We start from the raw sequence: 15,195 nt of genomic DNA on the forward strand, positions 1-15,195 counted from the left end.
TTAAGCATTACTCCTGAATTGGATCCCACACTGCAGCAGTCCATTCAAAAGAAAAGTTGTGAACAACATTCAGGATACTCAAGTATCCAATACATGCCATTACAACAAAGCTGTATTGTCTCCTGTTGCACATCAGGGATTTCTATAAAGCTCTATGGAAGCTAAACACTCTCAGATGGAACAATTTGTATCTTGGATACATAAATAATAAAAGTATTAAATAAGCTTATGAAAGATTCTGTCACCTTCGGGTAGTACCATGGTTGGAGACTAAGCCCTTACTTAATACATGGGGTTTTGGAAATATTTAAGACCCAAACTGTAGCACCAAGTTTCAATTAAAACAGAGTGGAAAATGCAGTGTTCTGTGATGATGCTGAGGATGGAGGAACATTTCTTCAGTAGGAGAGGAAACTGGGACTGTGGGAGAGAGGTTCACAAGTTGGCAATGCTAAACATTTGGGACAGTAGCAGGATGTGTGGCATGAAAAGATACTCAGATCAAAGAGAAAACAGTAAGTTTAAGTGTGTTTGTTGTGCAGGTCTAATACTGGGAAGTTTTAGGTAAATTTTCTAACTTGATCTATCTTGTTGAGGATAGTTAATAAGTTTAACTCTCACTTGTAAAATTAAGAATATGAAATTGAAACAATCTCATAGGGAGAAAAGCCATTTTTATATTGTAATCATGATGTCACCAGGCTTTTGAAAATCATGTTTATTCATACTCAGCTGCAGTCTCAGTGTATAAGGACACTACTGGACACATAGGACAACTCAGCAAATGACTTTCTCATCCTTTCTTTGTCTGCCCTTCTTCCTTTCAAAACGTTTTAGGAACCTGATCTGCAATTAGAAGGGGAAAGGGCACCCGTGGGATGGCATAGGCAGAGCTGCTTGACATATATTCACTTCAGGTATAGTTTCAGAAATAAGGTCATCGCGTTGGTACTGCCCATGGGAAGTGTCTGCAGAGGGTGGAAGTGTTCTCTGTGTGCTGCCCATTATGATAGCCACTTAGCAAAAGTAGCTGTGGAATACATTAAAAATGCTGGTGCAACAGTTGAAGACATCAGCTGTTTATTTACTCTTCATTTAAATTTAAGTAACCATTTATGGCTGCTGTATTGTGGATAAGAAGCTGCTTGGCCAGTGGCTTCCAGAGGAAGTAGGCTAAGTGCTAGGAATAGGTAAGTTGCAGTCAAGTGTGTGAGTGGACTTCCACATTGGGGAATGAAGCAGAGGAGCCCTGTATGCTCTGATGAAGGGAGTCTGGAGGCTGAATTTGAGCTATGGCCTGACAAGTAAGGAGAGGGCTGATATTGTCAAAGCAGTGGACGGAAAAGACAACTTTGTGAACAACAGAAATCAAGATTAGAGGGAAATGTTTCTAATGAAATAGGCCAGAGAAATAATTAAAGTAAACATATACAGAAATTCCAGACTGGATGGAGGGAGGTTGATTGAATGCAGACCTCAATGGCAATCTTCAGCAAAACATTTTTTTTCAAAGCAAATACTTGGAGTATTTGCCAAGTATTTGAAAGAATCTAGGAAAATTTCAGGAAGTATTATATAAACCATATAATACAACACAGAAACTCTATAGAAAAGGGATAGAAAAAATATAAATTATAGAGACATGAAAGTTGAGGCATTTTACATAATGGACTTTGAGAGTAGTCTGGCTCTGATAAAACACATTTTCTTGTATGAATGTTTATTTGTGATGATGAAGGAGGATAGTATTGCTGCAGTGTTTTCACCACAGCAGTCCCATCTTGTTTTATGTATCAGCATTTACTGTCATTTCAGCAGAGTGTGGGGTGTTGGGGTGGAATATGCAGTTAACAATGTGCTTGTCTCATTTACAGTACAAGACAAATTTATTGAACATGTAGAGGACAGCAGTTCATGTCTAAAATGAATGATACGATGAAAGATGATAGAAGCTCAAATCTGGGTGAACTAGGATGGTCAAAGATAACCTTCATAAGAGGAAAAGCAGGCCCTGAAACTATGCTTCAAAAGAAAAACAGTTCCAGTAAGTCAGAACATTTCTGAAAGTACATTCCACAGAAAGTTTCAGGATAATAATTAACTCAGAATAACTGTGGCATACTCATTTGTCCGAGTGAAATTCTGCAGCCTGGAGATCTGTCAAAGTCTGGCCTAAGCACTAGTTTTTTGGACACAGAAGATTATAGCCATCACAGATGTACTTTCCTTTCAGTTTCTTTATAGTGTTATATATTATTTCTTAATTAGAAATTTCACAGGGTTATATTTTGAAAAGTACTTAAAGACAAAGGGACCAATGAAGAAAGTGTGGTTGAAACAAATAATACAGAACCTTGAATTTTGTGGGAGGAAAAAAATTAGTATTTAATTAGGCAATAAGGATCTGTGATTCATGTACAATTTCATTTTCAAATAACTGTGCATAGTGCCTCCTGGAGAGAAAGGAATCACACTGTGTTTCCTGCTTTCAACTTTTTTTTTAGCTCTCTGTTACAAGAAAGTCAAAGTCTTCCTGTGTCTTCAAAATTATGAGCACAACTATTAGAATGACTCCAGGTACACTGTTTTCCCAGAGGCAGCTGAAGAAGAGATTGATGCACCAGCATCCAAAGCATCTGATAAGCTTAATGTAACAAAGGGGGAAGGGAAATGAAGATGGAAGAGGAAAAGCAGGCTGGGCGTGGTGGCTCACGCCTGTAATCCCAGCACTTGGGAGGCTGAGGCAGGAGGTTTGCTATGAGTTCGAGACCAGCCTGGACTACATAGTGAATTCCAGGTCAGTCTCAACTACATAGTGAGACCCTGTCTCAAAAAACCAAAAAAAAGAAAAAAAGAGGAAAAGCAGAAGCAATAGAGAGGGAAAATACTCAATAGATCAAATATTTTAGTTAGAATATAGAGAAGCCTCCTTTCTGTAACAAAAATTGTAAATCCTAAAATAAAGATAAAATCCCAGAAAGTGACAAACGAAAATATAAAATTGTAATGTGTTCTGTTGACCCATTGCATCATTATTTCTAATTTTCCTTTCTTTTTGGCCCTTCCATGTTCAAGAAAGATTACATTAAAGAAGGGATAGCTTTTCATTAGTTGTGATAGAAACCATAGAATTGTGTATCCATTTGGCCAGGTGGAGGAAGTGATAATTTTCCTAATTTAACTAAAGTAAAATCAGGTGTACTGTGACCGCTCACTCAACCTTTTGCTAAATGTTAGGAAATTTAGTGAAAACCACTGGACATCATCTTATCAGTGAAATGCTTAAAGTAATTTTATTTTAAAGCTATTAAGCAGCAGTGAATCTGTTTGTAGTTATCAGTTCATTCTAAGAGAAGTGGAGAGAAGAGTAGAAGTACTTTGTTTTAAATATTATCCTGCTACTTACTGTTCATATAACTCAGTAATCCCAGGGCCAGGCTTTTTGTTTGTGATAAAATTTCCTTGATAGCACAATTAATCATGGTCATAGTGTATCCTTTTTTAGAGCCTTTGATTCTATGTGTCCATAAGGGTTGCAAGAATAATTATTTTAAATTTTTCATCAAATGCCACACACTGAACTTCACGTTTTGGATCAGCATCAGGAACGTAAGACCTTTCATCATTTTTTATACTCTGGCCACAGTAGGTTTATATATATATATATATATATATACATACATACATACATACATACATACATATACTTATTCCTTTATTAGTTTTTGTTTTTTGGGGGTGTTTTGTTTTGTTTTGGTACTGGGGATCAAACTTGGGTCCTCACACTTGCAAGGTAGGTGGCAGAACCACTGAGCTAAATCCCCGGCCCTCCTTTATTAGCTTTTATTCATCACTTATGACCTTATGTGAAGCTAAAATATAAGCTCACATTCAAACTGACTTAAACAATAGAGGGTATTTATTGACTCACAACTGGAATGTCTGGCTCTAGGTCAGACTTCAGAGTTAGTTGATCTAAGAGTTCAGTGATGTCATTAAATATTTAGTTTCCTTCCTTTATTCTACCATTCACAGTGTTTATGTCATTTTATATCAGATTCCAGTCTTTCTCATAGGATGGCTGCCAGCTGCTATCACGATCATGAGCTCACTCAGTTGCAGTCAGTGAAATGAGTCTCTTTCTCAGTGTTCCAAGCAAGGATTCTGGGGCTGGAAGCATCCACCTTCAAAGAATGTGAACTATGAAGGGTTAGGGATGCATCTGTACTGGGATGAAAATGTTATATGCGATTAAATGTATATATGTGAAAAAAAGATGAGTGGCTAGACAACCAGTATATATATCTAACTATCTGTTGCACTGTAGACCTATTAGTATTTCTGGAACCTTTCCATAATAAATAAAACTACTGTTTCATGTTCTGCCCCATAACCTCCTTTCTTCTCTTAACTTTTACTAAAATCCACTCGACTCTGAAGAAAATATTTCTCCTACATTCTTCTTTCTTCCACACCCAATACCACAAAGAAGAAAACATCAGCATCTTGGTTCCCCAGCTGCCACCTCTACCTGCAGCAATACTCCTAGATAAGTACTTCCACCACTTGATAAAAGCACCTTTATCGGGGAGAATATATGCACAAGGCCTTGGATTCAGTCCTCAGCACCACAAAAAGTACCTTTAAACCTTGGGGTATCATTTTCCCATTCTATACCCTGTGGGTCATGTCCTCTCCCAACCATGTTCTTCAAGATTTTGATTTCTTATCCATTCTTTCTAATCGCAGGCCAGTCACCCACTAACTCCAATATTCACCTAGACCTTTATCCAAATTAGATTCTCAATTTGTGCTCTTCACCTTATTTCAGCCATCTACTTTCAAGAAAATTCCCTGCATCTTCTCGTACTACTTAAACTTTTGAGTTCTGAAATTCAAATATCTCACATTTTTACCATTATCTATCTATTCCATTATACTGTTAATTTTACTGAGACTCTACTTTCTCTTCCTATCTAAAACAAATTACTCTGCTCATATTTTATATATCATTTCTTTTGGCTTCTATAGAGATATTGCTCACTCTGTCATCCTTTAAGTTGAAAAATTTTGTTTTAAATAGAATCATTAAAAAAAGTCCTGGGCTGGGGATTTAGTTCAGTGGTGCCACCACCTGTCTCGCAAGCACAAGGTCCCGAGTTCAATCCCTGGTACCCGGCCCAAAGAAATTCCTTAAATATTATAGGCAAATTTAAAAGTGCAGTATATATCCCTGAATCTTTTGGTCTAAGACCAAGGCCTTTTTGTACAGAATGAATAACTTCATTTGGCATTTCTTACTCCTCCTTTCATGAACTGCACCTAAAGTACATCTTCGATCACTGGTCACTTTTTCAGTTTCTTTAAAATGAAACAAGACTTTAAAGACACCCATAAGTAATCTGAATTCAGAAGCCTTCTGAGTTTTCATGATTCTTTTCTCAATCTTTTACAGTGGCAAACATTTTTGTTGTTAACTTTCAGCAACTATCTTTTTAGAAGTAGTTTTAAAACTCTTTTGTCAGTACCTGTTTGCAGTTCATACAGTTAACAATCACCTTGAGGAGTGGTTATATGCATCTACCATAGCTTCTTTGTTTTTCTTCCCCTTCCCCCACTCTTCCAATTCCCCATCCCACTTTTCATTCTCATTATTATTAATCTTAGCTCATGTTATGGCATAGAATGTTTATATTAATTGAGGTTGTTAGGTTCCTCTACATAACGTATCTTTATTGTACTTATTTCCCCCTTCTCCTCCTCAGACTTTGCACTTGTTGCCTTGGACCACTTCCCTGTTATAAGAGATCCATCTCTTAACCACTTCTAGCCATCTTTTTTTTTTTTTTTTTTGGTACCAGGGATCGAACTCAGGTCCTTGTACTTGCGAGGCAGGTGGTGTAACCACTGAGCTAAATCCCTGGCCCCGCTTTCATCCATCTTTCATTATTCGCTTTGCACTTTGCTTTACTCAAATGAGAGATACCATATTACATTTAAGGTTGTATGTCTGATTTATTTCAACATTCTCTTTTCTAGTTGAATCCATTTTCTTACAAATGTCTCAAATTTGTTGTTCTTTATAGCAGAGTAGTATTCCATTATGTACAGATTCCACATTTCCTTTTTCAATCTATTGATGGGTATACAGGCTGTTTCAAGGATTTAGCTATTACAAGTTGTACTGTTATAGACATTGGTGTGCATGTATCGTAGTAAAATGTAAGCTCTTTGGGAGAGATACCTAGCAAAGAGATCGTTGAGTCATATGGAATTTCTAATTTCAGTTCTTTGAAGAATCTCCACACTGATTTCCATAATAGTTTTACTAGCTTACATTCCCACCAACAGGGAGGGAAGATTCCTTTTTTACCACAGCCATGCCAGTATTAGTTATTGTTTGCTTTTTTATTGATTGCCATTCTTTCTGGAGTAAGATGGAATCCTAGCATTGTTTTAATTTGCATTTCTCTGATAGCCAGAGATGTTGAGCTTTTTTTCATATATTTATTGACCATTTTTATTTATTCCTCTATGAAGTGTTTCTTCATTTCTCTTTCCCATTTCTTGACTAGATCTTTAATTTTAGGTGGTTTAATTTTTTTTCAATTCTTTGTATATTCTATATAGTAGTTCTCTGTCTGAGGAGTAGCTGGAAAAAATCTTATCCCATTCTGTAGGTTGTCTCTTCACTCTACTGACTGATTCTTTTGCTGTACAGAAGCTTTTTAGTTTGTTATAATCACATTTGGTGACTCTGGCTGCTATTTCTTGTGCAACTGAGATTCTGTTTTAGAAGGACCTTTCCTACTCCTATGTCTTCAAGTGTTTTATCTATTTTATATTCCAGTAGGTTTAATTTCCATTTTAATATTTAGATCTTTTATTGATTTTAATATAGTAGTATGTGGTAAGAAGAAAGGGTCCAGTTTCAATCTTCTGCACACAGATAACCAGTTTTTTCAGCACCATTTGTTAAATAGGCTGTCTCCTCCAGCATATGCCTTTGGCCTCTACATCTCTTAATTCCCTTACCATTTTAGAAAGATCTGCCTCCCTACTGTCTATTATCTTTTATTTTGCTCTGTATTTATATTTTTGGTTTGTCATATAAGAGAAACCATGTAATATTTAAGCTTATGTGTTTAATTTATTTCACTTAACATTATGGTCTTAAGGTACCTCCATTTTCCTACAAATGACTCATTTATATTTATGTCAGAGTAGTTCTCCATTGTGTATAAACACCACATTTTCTTCATCTGTGCATCTATTGATGAATATATAGGCTGCTTTTAAGATGTAGCTATTATAAATTCTGCTATAAACATGGGTATGCATGTATCACTGTAATATGATACCTTTAATTCTTTTGGAAGATACCTACTTAGGGGATAGCTGGGTCAAATGGGTTTTCTCTTTTTTTTTTTTTTTTTTTGAGGAATCTCCATACTGGTTATCATAGTGGTTGGACTAGTTTACATTCCTACCAGCATTGAAGAATGGTTCCTTTTTCCTTGTCCCCTTGCCAGAATTTATCATTTGATTAATGATAGCCATTCTTCCTGGGGTAAGATGAACCTCAATGTTGTTTTAGTTTGTATTTTTCCTTTTTTTTTTTGGTATCGGGGATTGAACTTGGGTCTTTGCGCTTGCAAGGCAGGCCACCAAACCGCTGAGCTAAATCCCCAGCCCTAGTTTGTATTTTTCTAATCGCCAGCCCTTTAAAATTTCTTTATGTATTTATTGACATTTGTACTTTTTCTTCTGTGAGGTGTCTATTCATTTTATTTGCTTTTATTTTGGGAATCCATACATTTTTTTTTTTTTTAGTTTTTTATATACAAATAAATAATAGAGGACTAAATAATGGTCCTCTGTCTGAGGAATAGCTGACCAAATTTTTTTCTCATTCTGTAGGGTGTCTTTTTACTGTGTTGTTTCTTTTGTTATGCAGAAGCTGTTTAATTTGATATGATCCCATTTTGTTAGTTCTTGGTGCTGTTTCCTCTGCAACTGGGATTCTGTTCAGAAGTGATGCCTATGAGTTCAAGGGTTTTATGTATTTTATCCTTCCGCAGATTAAATATTTCTGGGTTTTTTTTGTTTGTTTGTTTGTTTGTTTTTGTTTTTTTGTTGTTGTTGTTGTTTTGGTACCGGAGATCAAACTCAGGTCCTTGCGCTTGCAAGAAAGGTGGCGGAACCACTGAGCTAAATCCCCCGGCCCTAAATTTTTAGTTACTTGATCCATTTTGATTTTCCTTTAGTACATGGTGAAAGATATGGATCTAGACTCAATCTTCTGCATGTGAATAACCAGTTTTCCCAGCACCCTTTATTATAGAGGCTATCTTTTCTCTAGTGTATGTTTTTGGCTCCTCTGTCAAATATCTAATAGTTGCATGTACTTGATCTTGTTTCTGGATCTTTTATGTTCAGTTGATCATCATGTCTGTTATTGTGCCTGTGCTATGTTGTTTTTAATCACTGTAACTTAGCAATATAATTTCATGTCCAGGATTGTGACACCTCTCACTTTTGTCTTGTTACTTAGGATAGCTTTTGCCCAGAGCCGAAGTTTTTGTTTTTGTTTTGTTTTATTTTGTTTTTTTCTCTCTTCTCTTCTCTTCTCACTCTACAAACTTCCTTGGATCATCTCAACCACACAATGCTAAATACAATACCACTGAATTTCCCTTCGTATGTGGCATGTCCAAAATTCACTTTCTCATTTTCCCCAACACCCTCCCCTTTCTTTTGTATTCCCTATAGCACTAAGCAGTACCACCATCCATCCAGCTGGACGTTTTCCCTGACTTTCTTACCTCTGCCCCCTTATATCCATTCAGTACCAAGTCATATTGGCTCTACCTTCTGAGTATCTTTCATCACTCCAGTTCCCATTTCCTACCCTGATAATCTTTCATCAGTACACTAATTGTAGTAACAGCTTCTCTCTAAAATGATCTCTTTTACAAACCTTTCCATGATCTGCAATGTAAACCACACATCTCTCTCCCAACTAAAATCTTTCAGTGGTTCTCCATAACCCTCAGAATAACAACCTTGAGGGCTGGGGATATAGCTCAGTTTTAGAATGTTTGCCTAGCATTCATGAGACCCTAGGTTTGATCCCCAATCCTGCAAAAAAAAAAAGATTGAATGTCTTAATGATCCCCAAGGCTTTCTATTTGCTAGTGTCTACTTGCCTTTTCAGCCTCCTCCTCATGGCCTTTGGCCCTTGGATGATTTCTACACATTGTTGAAATTTTAACTTGTTCCTTGCTCCTTCTGCAGTATTTTCCTTGAAATCCTCTCCCCGTCCCAAGACCAGAATATGTGTCACTTCTGTGCTTTCAGTATTCCTTCTGCTTACCCCTATCACAGCGCTACTCTCAAAGTAGCATAATTGTACTTATCCGTTTACCTTTTCTATATGAGAATAGGAGGCTCCCACTTAGTGGGCCACTTTATCTTCATTGTCACAGTAACTACACATAGTGTGTGCTCTTATCTGTTGGTCAAATTTCCTTAAACAAGTCATTTAGCCTCTCTAAACAGCATCATTTAAAAGAGAATAATGCCGGACCTACCTCTTATAGTTGCTTCAAGGTCTTTTAAAATAAGAGAAATGAAATTTAGCATAGTGGTTACAAGTGGGTTCTAGGTCTGTATTGCCTAGTTTTTAAACTTAGCTCCTCCTGTGTAATGTGGTCTTGAACAAGTTAGTTCTCCGTTTTACTTTTTCTCTTTTAATAAAGTGAGAATGTCCACAGTATGTAACTAATAAGAGTTATTGAAAGACTGAGTGAATTACTATGTGGAAAGCTTTTTAAATAGTTCCAGAGAACACTCTATGTAAATGTTAGCTAATAAATGTAATATTTTTATTTATAAGCTCAAAAATGGGTGGGGCATATAGAAAGAAGGCAGAGAAAGGGGAGAGAGACATACACAAACATAGCATCAATATTTGAATCTGTTAAAGGAGTAAAGGATTAAAATCATTTTTAAAAGTACATTTCTCTTTTATGGTAATGTAATAGCTATGTCAGAGATTATTTTCTGTAAATAAATGCAAATAATTATTCTTGATTTGCATGGCATTTGGAGAAAAAAATGATATTCAGTATATAAACAGAGTTTTTAAATGTTTCCTTGCCACGCCTGTAAGAATTTTCTGAGCCTATGTACATAGTAGGTGGAAACTAGCCCGGGAAAGATTTCTAGTTTAATTTATACAGAATATTACATCTCTGACACCTATCTTCATTTTTCTGTATGATTTCATGACATGAACAATTCAATATTGGGATGATATGAATTCCATTAAAAGTATAATTATGTAAGAAAAACAAAATACAAGTGTATTTAGCTTTATGCACATGTGTTTACATGAGAGAATTTTCTCAGTTTAGTTTAATTTTATAACAAGCATTTGTATCTTGACTTGCATGTATAGCTGGTCCTAATTTCTGTTCTTTTTTCTGGTTTCTTAGAGCTGGTGGTTCCAGGGTTTTACTCAGAATGACATTAGGAAGAGAAGTGACATCTCCTTTACGGGCGGTATCTTCTAATACTACAAATGGCAGAAATGTTCTAAGATGGGATCTCTCACCAGAGCAAATTAGGACAAGAACTGAGGAACTAATTGTGCAGACCAAACAGGTGTATGATGCTGTTGGAATGCTCAGGATGGAGGAAGTCACTTACGAGAACTGTCTGCAGGTGCTAGCGGATGTGGAAGTGACCTACATAGGTGGGTAGGTTGCACAAGCACAGTGTTTCATTCTGTGTAATCTAAAGTCGTTTCATACTTTCTGTCCTGCCAGTCGGGTTTCTAGTTTTGCAAGAGATTGATTTTTACATAATGGTTTATTAGTTGCTTAGTATTAAATCACATATGATTTATAAATTTATTACATTGGTAAAAGTGCTGTAAAATGATAATCATTACACTGTTTTCTGAACAGCATTTAGTAATATATTTTAAAACTCTCAAGTTCACATCCTTGCCCAGTAAATTTCATATCTGGAAGTTTATTCTACAGAAATAATCACATGTAGGCAAAATTATATAAATGTATGTAAATGTACATTTATCATAGAAAGGCTCAGAATCTACCCCCAAATCTCACCTAATAGAATTATGGATGTACAATCACAATTTGATGACCAAATAAATTGTGAAACATCCATCGTTTGTTATACTAGGTAGCCATTAAAACCATAGTTAGAAGTAGTATTTAATAGCTTAGAAGAAAAGAACACATGGAAAATTGGAAGAAAATCAGTTTTCATAAGAGTTAAATAAGATTCTCCAGAGAAAGAGAACCAATAGAGTGAGTGTAAGGAGATTTACTAGAAGAAATTGGCTCACATGATAATGGAAGATGGCAAGTCTAAAATCTGCAGTATGGGCCAGCAGCCCAAGACCCAGAGAGCCAGCAGTGCAGATGAGGCCTGAAGGTGATCTGCTGGAGAGTTGTCTTTTGCTTGAGGAGACAGATCTTTTTTTGTTTTGGACAGGCCCTCAATTTCTGAGGTGAGGCACTCACAATAGAGGGAGCAGTCAGCTCACTCTGAGTTCACAGAAGTAAATCTCTCATCAAAAAATACCATCAAGAATTATATAAAATTAACTGTCACAACAGTTAATATCCTGGAAAGTTTATTTTGACTTTCTTTATGTATTTCTGTTTTCCATGTCTCCTATACCAATCATCTACAGTATTATTTTTACAATGTATTAGATCTTTTGAGTTAGAAGGAATGAAGACTTACTTTGGTTACTTTTAAGAACTGGACATCTTTTGTAGAACTGTGACTAAACAACTTTGGCTGTGTATCCAGATTTCATAAGAGAAAAAAAAAAGTAGGTAAAGAACCGAATATTGTAAACATTTCTCTGCATTCTGGAATTTGAAGGGCTGGTAGAATCCAGGATAGGCGGAGAAACCCGTTTATCTCTCTAAACCTTCATCCCTGGAGCTCCCTATCCTATGTTCCACTGTAATAAGGAACTTAGATGGCTATTTTACCCCGCATTTATTTGCATATCTACCCTATTACCAGTTGTCTCACTTTCAGTAATGGCTACTACATCTCCTTACAAAGATCTGGTGGACTTCCTAGTCAGAGTCTAAGGGATGGAGTTGGTCTCAACTCAGCAGTTTTTCCAACTGGTAACTTCATATGTGTGTCCTACCTTGTTTGGGGCTTATCCTTGGTTCAGGTGCTTATTTCTTTAGTGACTTAAGTCTGAGATGGTATACTGTCTACACACATATTTGACTGGTCTAAAAATTCATGGGGTTTTTTAAAATGGTCCTTTTAAAATAGTTATTTTTTTTATTCTGAATATATATCTGGATTGGAGACAAGGTCTTGCTACATACTTCAGGCTGGTCTTGAACTCACTAACTATAGTCCAGGCTGGCCTTTGAACTAAAATATACTTATATAAGTTCCTTTTTTGAGTACAAATTAGGGATTAATTCTGATATTTCTGTCAAGTATTTTTAGTTTTGTTTGTAACAATCGTTTAAGATGACTGATAAGTGAGGCAGCTTGTTGAACTGTGTAATGTCTTGATGTGTAAAGGATAGCACATATATAAATTTTACCTCTTTATTATACCTCAAAATACTTAAGATAATAATTCATTGTCACAGAATAGCTACAACCATTACTATAGACAATATTTATTTCTATTCATTTAGTACTAATTATTTCACTAATATCAGAATTTTATCCAAATAAAATCAAAATGCAATATGTGAAAAGCTCAAGAACCACTTTTAACACTTTTAAATTAGAACAAACTAAATTATTTGCCATATCGTTTAATGATGGGTCCACTTAAAATTCTAAGAATTCTCTCAAATTATGTGAAACTTTTAATAGTTGTATGATGTATGCATTTGGAGTAGGGTCCATAACTTTGATTTGATTCTTTAAGGTTTCTATAGTTAGAAAGGAAGGAAGGAAGGGAAGGAAAGAAAGAAAAGTCTGTTTTAAACAACCCCTACCAGGCCTCATGCTTACAGGCTTTATTTTTCCAACCCCATTCTGAGCCCCTTCTCCTTTAAGATCTAACCTTCTCCATAGTACATTCCGAGTGCCGTTAACACTTGGGAGCTACTGCCTGTGAATTAGTATCCAGTTCATTTGACAGCCAACAGACTCTATGCTCTATTCTTTATCTTTTTAACCCTGTTCCATCCTTTCCAGATCATAACTTAGTATAAGAACTATATTTTCATTTATGTACATTCCCAGTTAATAAATTATATCCTACACATACTTAAATAAGTGCTGTGTGCACATCCAATTGTTTATAAAGATTTCAAGTAGAGCCGGGCGTGGTGGCACACACCTATAATTCCAGCACTCGGGAGGCTGAGGCAGGAGGATCGCTGTAAATTTAAGACCAAGCTGGGCTACATAGTGATTCCAGGTCAGTCTCAACTACATAGTGAGACCCTGTCTCAAAAAAAACAAAACAAAAAGCAAAAAACTAAGATTTCAAGTAGAACAGCCAAGATTTGCATTCAGTGATGTTTCTTGACCGCATTAGGAACTTTTGCAAAATATATACAATGAAAACTTAATCAGCATAGTCATTCATCTACGGTATTTGGCTTAATACTTACTTGGCAAGTCCTGTTTTACTCATTTTTTTTCCTCTGTCAACAGTGGAAAGAACCATGTTAGACTTCCCTCAGCATGTATCCTGTGACAAAGACATACGGGCAGCAAGTACAGAAGCAGACAAGAGACTTTCTCGTTTTGATATTGAGATGAGCATGAGAGAAGATATATTTCAGAGAATTGTTCATTTACAGGTAAATGGTATTATGAATACTTTTAAAGGGGGAGCTACAACCAAAAAGTAAGAACTTTAAGTTAAGCGGATATAGCTCAGTGGCAGAATACATGCTTTGCATACATGAGGCCCTGGATTCTATCTCCAATACAAGGGTGACCTTTAACCCAGGATTAAAAGTATTTGAATTTTCCAATGATTATAATAATGGACTTTGGATAGCACTATATAATGTTGTGTTATATTGATTAGATTTATATTGAGGTGCTAATTTCATTCACTTCAAATTAAAAACCAAGCCAGGCATGGTAGTGCACGCCTGTAGTCACAGCACTCAGGATGTTGAGGCTGGAGGATTGCAGTGCAGTGAGTATAAGGTCAGCCTGAACTATATAGTAAGACCCTGTCTCAAAAAAAGTAAGCAATTAAAGATCAGACGAGTTGACCATCATAAACTATAGTGTTCAAAGTTAAAAAAATCTCAGAATATTCTGTGGTATTAGACCAGATCAATTAGAACCAAATAGAATTCAGTTATCTGTAAAAGCAGTGTGGATTGGCTGTAATACTGATGACAGACTTGACTACGTACACTCGAGTCAGGCTCGCTGCTGCCTCCTTACATGTTTCAGTACTCACAGAAATTATGGATAATGTTATACTTGGGTCAGTTTTGAATACTTTGATCTTTCTGTCAACAATGTTAATTTGCCTCCCAGAATATTTTCATGTCTTTTTTTTTAATTTTTCTTTTTCTGACACCTTAGCAGTCTTTTTGGAAAAAGTGTTTTACAGTAGCATATTTTATTATGAATGTTTCTTTCCGCAAAATTGCAAAAAAAAATATGGTTCATTTCTTTTTATGACAATTGAATGTAAAACTGCTTTTAATTTGCAACTCTTTATAGGTCATGCAATCGAGACTTTATTTAGACATGTAAGATGTACATGCTTTTTATTTTTTTATGTTGAGCAATCATTTTTTACCCTGTAATTAATAATCATCATTGTGTTTCAGAATATACAACCTGGCATTATAAAAATAATATAAATAAAAATAAGTATATGGTAATCATCATTAGCTAAATTATTTTCTTTTTGACTGAAGATATTACTCTATTTTTTCTGGTATGGGGATCAAACTCAGGACCTTGCACTTACCAGGTAGGGATGGCACCACTGAGCTATACACCCCCTGCCCATGAAGATATTGTTCTGTGTGATTTTTCTCTAGTTTTAACACATCCCCAAATAATTTTCTTTTTAGGTCTACTTTATTTATAGTTCAGAATTTTTTCCTAAAATTCCTAATTTCCTTTGACCCAGTTTTCATCACCGCTTTTTTTTTTTTTTTTTTTTTTTTTTTT

The 15,195-nt window shown here is 35.7% G+C and overlaps 1 protein-coding gene across 4 annotated transcripts in view; it reads left to right on the forward strand.

Annotated features, from left to right (window-relative positions):
- The window catches only part of Nln (neurolysin), an 83,442-nt gene that overhangs the window by 16,379 nt on the left and 51,868 nt on the right, over positions 1–15,195 (forward strand). For 2 of the 4 annotated variants that reach the window (XM_019209462.2, XM_019209461.2), the window contains exons 2-4: positions 1,875–2,044; positions 10,500–10,759; positions 13,699–13,847. In XM_019209462.2, the coding sequence (XP_019065007.1) occupies positions 10,528–10,759; positions 13,699–13,847 (381 nt within the window). In that variant the 5' untranslated portion in view covers positions 1,875–2,044; positions 10,500–10,527. Of the gene's footprint in view, positions 1–1,874; positions 2,045–2,774; positions 2,798–10,499; positions 10,760–13,698; positions 13,848–15,195 lie in introns of those variants that run through there. The other 2 variants (XM_010637257.2, XM_033761160.1) reach the window with 2 other exon arrangements.

Source organism: Fukomys damarensis, unplaced genomic scaffold, assembly GCF_012274545.1.
Source record: "Fukomys damarensis isolate Sample0158 unplaced genomic scaffold, DMR_v1.0_HiC HiC_scaffold_1, whole genome shotgun sequence".
Taxonomy (NCBI): domain Eukaryota; kingdom Metazoa; phylum Chordata; class Mammalia; order Rodentia; family Bathyergidae; genus Fukomys; species Fukomys damarensis.